Source organism: Nannobrachium achirus, assembly GCF_963921795.1.
Source record: "Nannobrachium achirus genome assembly, chromosome: 18".
NCBI classification, from domain to species: Eukaryota; Metazoa; Chordata; class Actinopteri; order Myctophiformes; family Myctophidae; genus Nannobrachium; species Nannobrachium achirus.
The window spans coordinates 4750776-4756775 of record NC_137825.1 but is presented as its reverse complement, the minus strand read 5'-3'; the positions used below and the strand labels follow the sequence as shown (position 1 = coordinate 4756775).

At 44.4% G+C, this 6000-nt stretch overlaps 1 protein-coding gene across 1 annotated transcript; it reads left to right on the top strand.

Moving 5' to 3' along the window:
- Positions 1-2212: 2212 nt before the first annotated feature.
- Positions 2213-5732, top strand: LOC308303266 (H-2 class II histocompatibility antigen, A-U alpha chain-like; the record flags this gene model as incomplete). The annotated part of the gene is made up of 4 exons (XM_080747596.1): positions 2213-2342; positions 3347-3604; positions 4336-4617; positions 5602-5732. Exons 1-4 carry the CDS (start codon positions 2276-2278, stop codon positions 5730-5732), a joined length of 738 nt encoding a protein of 245 aa, XP_080603722.1. The 5' UTR covers positions 2213-2275.
- Positions 5733-6000: the final 268 nt, after the last annotated feature.

Here is a 6000-nt window from a genome sequence, read left to right as displayed (position 1 = left end):
CCCTGCTTCATCTCTCTCAGCTATAAGGGGGTCCCTGCTTCATCTCTCTCAGCTAAGGGGGTCCCTGCTTCATCTCTCTCAGCTATAAGGGGGTCCCTGCTTCATCTCTCAGCTATAATGGGGTCCTTGCTTCATCTCTCTCAGCTATAAGGGGGTCCCTGCTTCATCTCTCAGCTATAATGGGGTCCTTGCTTCATCTCTCTCAGCTACGAGAGGGTCCCTGCTTCATCTCTCTCTCGGCTATAAGGGGGTCCCTGCTTCATCTCTCAGCTATAATTGGGTCCTTGCTTCATCTCTCTCAGCTATAAGGGGGTCCGTGCTTCATCTCTCTCTCAGCTATAAGGGGGTCCCTGCTTCATCTCTCTCAGCTATAAGGGGGTCCCTGCTTCATCTCTCAGCTATAAGGGGGTCCCTGCTTCATCTCTCAGCTATAAGGGGGTCCCTGCTTCATCTCTCAGCTATAAGGGGGTCCCTGCTTCATCTCTCTCAGCTATAAGGGGGTCCCTGCTTCACCTCTCTCAGCTATGAGGGTCCCTGCTTCACCTCTCTCAGCTATAAGGGGGTCCCTGCTTCATCTCTCTCAGCTATAAGGGGGTCCCTGCTTCATCTCTCTCAGCTATAAGGGGGTCCCTGCTTCATCTCTCTCAGCTGGGGGTCCCTGCTTCATCTCTCTCTCAGCTATAAGGGGGTCCCTGCTTCATCTCTCTCTCAGCTATAAGGGGGTCCCTGCTTCATCTCTCTCAGCTATAAGGGGGTCCCTGCTTCATCTCTCTCTCAGCTATAAGGGGGTCCCTGCTTCATCTCTCTCAGCTACGAGAGGGTCCCTGCTTCATCTCTCTCTCAGCTATAAGGGGGTCCCTGCTTCATCTCTCAGCTATAAGGGGGTCCCTGCTTCATCTCTCTCAGCTATAAGGGGGTCCCTGCTTCATCTCTCTCAGCTATAAGGGGGTCCCTGCTTCATCTCTCTCAGCTAAGGGGGTCCCTGCTTCATCTCTCTCAGCTATAAGGGGGTCCCTGCTTCATCTCTCTCTCAGCTATAAGGGGGTCCCTGCTTCATCTCTCAGCTATAATGGGGTCCTTGCTTCATCTCTCTCAGCTACGAGAGGGTCCCTGCTTCATCTCTCTCTCGGCTATAAGGGGGTCCCTGCTTCATCTCTCAGCTATAATTGGGTCCTTGCTTCATCTCTCTCAGCTATAAGGGGGTCCGTGCTTCATCTCTCTCTCAGCTATAAGGGGGTCCCTGCTTCATCTCTATCAGCTATAAGGGGGTCCCTGCTTCATCTCTATCAGCTATAAGGGGGTCCCTGCTTCATCTCTCTCTCAGCTATAAGGGGGTCCCTGCTTCATCTCTCTCTCAGCTATAAGGGGGTCCCTGTTTCATCTCTCTCTCAGCTATAAGGGGGTCCCTGCTTCATCTCTCAGCTATAATTGGGTCCTTGCTTCATCTCTCTCAGCTATAATGGGGTCCTTGCTTCATCTCTATCAGCTATAAGGGGGTCCCTGCTTCATCTCTCTCTCAGCTATAAGGGGGTCCCTGCTCCATCTCTCTCAGCTATAAGGGGGTCCCTGCTTCATCTCTCTCTCAGCTATAAGGGGGTCCCTGCTTCATCTCTCTCTCAGCTATAAGGGGGTCCCTGCTCCATCTCTCTCAGCTATAAGGGGGTCCCTGCTTCATCTCTTTCTCAGCTATAAGGGGTCCCTGCTCCATCTCTCTCTCAGCTATAAGGGGGTCCTTGCTTCATCTCTCTCAGCTATAAGGGGGTCCCTGCTTCATCTCTCTCTCAGCTATATGGGGGTCCCTGCTTCATCTCTCTCTCAGCTATAAGGGGGTCCCTGCTCCATCTCTCTCAGCTATAAGGGGGTCCCTGCTTCATCTCTTTCTCAGCTATAAGGGGTCCCTGCTCCATCTCTCTCTCAGCTATAAGGGGGTCCTTGCTTCATCTCTCTCAGCTATAAGGGGGTCCCTGCTCCATCTCTCTCTCAGCTATAAGGGGGTCCTTGGCCTGGAAATCATTGCAGACCCCTGCTTAAACACCCTCTGACTCTATTAACTACGTTTACCTGCAAAAATTAAGAATGTTGTCTACTTGGAGACAGATGACACAGCACTGTATCTGTAATCTGATTGGCTGATTTTTCTGAATCAGAACAGATCTTCCGTCCTCCTTTCCTCAGTCACCAGAAGTTCTGTTGAAGAAAACACTGTTTATTGATCACTTCAGTTCAGTAAACACTGTTTATTGATCAGTTCAGTTCAGCTGGGTTTCTATCTGTGATGATGAAGATTACAGCCACCCTCCTCATCCTCTCCTGTGTGCTTCATGTCAAAGCCATCCCAGGAGGTGAGTACTGTACATCACAGTTATGTTATTATAGAACTATATTATACGTTTATAATTGTATTGTTATTATATATCTCCCAGGTACATGCCACAGAGGGGCATCAGGCATTGACATGGGCGTTGCATTACTGCCAGGATTAAAATCGACTAATGTCTTCAATTGCCAACATTTTACATTTTAATGTGCACGATGTGCACGGGTCATGCGCGGATAATGCACGGATCATGTACCACACGTGTGCACGCCATTCACAGCTTTCAAACAAAACAATCCACTTGTAAATCCGTTCAGGCATTCAAAAGAAAGAGGCTATATATATATATATATATATATATATATATATATATATATATATATATATATATATTATATTATTATTATTATTATTATTATATATGTTTTCAAATGTAAAACATGGCTGCCATTTTTGGAAGATAGAGTTGTTCTGGGAGTCAAACATGCATTTCACGATCACGATCCTACCCAAACCGGAAGTAGGGAGTAGGGAGTGCAAAAAAAAAAAAAAGAAAAAAAAGCCAACTCGGGAAACCTGTGTTTGGCACCAAGTGTGTCAATGTCATTTTAAGGTCACTTTGCCTTTGCTGGTGTACATTATCTTTGTGGGCACAAGGCCACATGCCAGGGCAGTAAGACCATCAAATAAAACAATGATTTTAAACATAGCATAACAATCAGTGAAATAACTGACTGTAAATAATACAAATAATTATGTATTGTTAAAAAAATACATGTATTATTATTTTATTTTTTATTATTATTATTTTGTTTCAGAATAGTAGGCTATATCACGTGTGTTTCAAAACTTGTTTCAGAATATTATCAAAATATAGGCAATTGTTTCTGAATATTATATAAAACATATTTTTGTTTCAGAATATTATTGTATTTTATTGTTTATTTGACTGTTTAACATCTGATGGCCAGATCAGGTTGTTGTCACTTTGAAGAAGTTTATTTAATGTCATCTTTGTTTCCCTTCCAGTCGTACACAAGGACATTGCGGTCACAGGCTGTTCAGACTCAGATAAAAACATAAATAAAGAAAAACTGTTTGGTCTGGATGGTGAAGTGATCTGGTACGCTGACTTCAACCAGAGGAAGGGGGTGGAGCCTCAGCCTGCGTTTGTAGATCCAATGCACCTCCCAGACGGTTATCCACTAGCTGTGGGTGATCAGGAGGTCTGCAAAAACTACCTGAACACCTTTCGCACCGGTCTGAAGAACCCACCAGTGGAACAAGGTACAGAAATACTATGTTAACACAACAACTGTTAAACTTTAACAGTTGGTGCGGCGAGGTCGCTTTTCACCCTTAGGCGCGGCGAGGTCGCTTTTCACCCTTAGGCGTCTTACTGGTAGAGATCCCTATGAGAAAAAAACTGCCCTCCAGCGTCAAGATGATTGAGTCTCTGGAACAATATAATACATTTTATACACTCGACAGAAAAGAGGTGGAGTGAATGATGTCACATGTCAAAAGGAGGAGTTAAGGCGATCACATGCCAGAGTTCCAGAGTCTTGATTAATGATCAAAGAGTTCCTGTTCACACTCAACCAAGATGAGAAGACAAAAGGTTCAATACTGTACATTACAGACACTATGAGTCACACAGACACCCTGGTTAGAACAGACATCATTGAATTGTTGATTAACTGAGTAAATCAACATACAGGCCTTCAGAACACAATGTAAACCACCCAACTAGAACAGATGTAATAATAGCAACATAAACTTAAACAGACAAATTCTGTATGACATCAGTGAAGAATTCCATATTTCCCATTACATTGGCAGTTGTCGAATGCTCACCCCAAAACATGATTTATGAGACTGTGATGGCTTGTGTGGGACAACCAAGGCATGGATGTGTTTGTAATGACAACTAATAACAGATTCATGAAATAGAGAGGGGCCCCGATCAGTCAGCTGGATGATGTGTCTCTGTGTCTTTATATTTAATGTGTCTTCAGATGCTCCTGACTCCATGATCTACTCCAAACGCCCTGTTGAAGTGGGAGTGTCCAACGTTCTCATCTGTCATGTGACTGGTTTCTATCCTGCACCAGTGACCATCACATGGACCAGGAACAACCTCAACCTGACCTCTGACATCACCACCACCGTCCCATACCTCAAAGATGATGGAACCTTCTACCAGTTCTCCAGTGTGAAGTTCACACCAGAGCAGGGAGACATCTACAGCTGTACAGTCAACCACCAGTCACTGCCTGCACCTGAGACCAGGATGTGGGGTAAGAACACTGTACTGATATTTAATAAAACACTGTCCTGATATATAATAAAACACTGTCTATAAATAAATCATGTCCATAAATAAAGACTGTCCTCTATACAGCTCTTATCCTGTCAGCTTGTTCCCAGGGCTGTGTTAAAGACCAGGTGCAAAGGCTTTTTTTGTCATTTTATTTTGACATTTCAGTCTGAAACGTCGTCTCAACCAATGAGAAGTTCCCATCCCTTCAGGCGATGGGACGCTGGAATAGCCTGATTTCAGACTCGCTTGAGTCTGACATTGTCTCCATTGTATGCGATTTCAAAGGGGAGGGGATTGGTGGGACGGGTTGTGTGGCTGTGTGCAAGTCCGCACAGAAGAGTTCAGAGTGATTGTGTACATACTGTACTGTTGTTCTTAAAATTAAATACAAAAACAAACATTTAAAAGTACTCAGACCTGCCTGTGCATGCTTGTTTGAGCTGTACCGCACATAGTGTGCATACATGCGAGAATGAATGCTTGCGTCGCGTATCGATCAAACACCATTCACATCGGCCATTTCAGACGCAGGACTATTAACATATCAAAGATTAAAATAATGGCAGAGTGTTAACAGCGCGAATCAGGCTTGCCACGAATTAACATAGCCTATGATGAATCAGACTGGACTCCTCCTCCAAGCACTTGCTGGCTGTAAGTAAGCAGCCGAGCCCGAATCTGTAACCGCTGCAGTGGCTGCAGTGGCTAGTGTATTGTTTTGGTGACGCGATGGCGAGCATTGTGTTAACTGCAGCTCTGTCCATCTGGGCTAGTGTTTGTTAAGCATGTTTGCTACTACAGTATGTGGCTGACAATGTTTTCAGATACATATGTTAGTGTGCTGATTAATTGTGTGTGTGTGTGTGTGTGTGTGTGTGTGTGTGTGTGTGTGTGTGTGTGTGTGTGTGTGTGTGTGTGTGTGTGTGTGTGTGTGTGTGTGTGTGTGTGTGTTTCTCTCCAGATGTGGACCATGACCTTCCAGCTCCACCCAGCATGGGTCCAGATGTGTTCTGTGGGGTGGGGCTGACCCTGGGAATGCTGGGGGTTGCCGTGGGAACCTTCTTCCTCATCAAAGGAAACCAATGCAACTGAAACATCAATGAAATATGAATTCATGAAGTCACAGATACTCAAGTTGCTAATAATGTGTTCATTTTAGTGAACACGATATTATCGCTAGCATATCGATAATTCAAAAAAGAAATCACAGATATTGTCCGATATTTCACCGGTATTGGCGCAATAATTATGTGACTGTTAATGGCTTTAAAAATAAAACAGCAAAGAGCTCAATGTGAATATAATATATAATACTGTAATATTTTGGATATTATCAGATATCAGCCAAAATGTCAATATT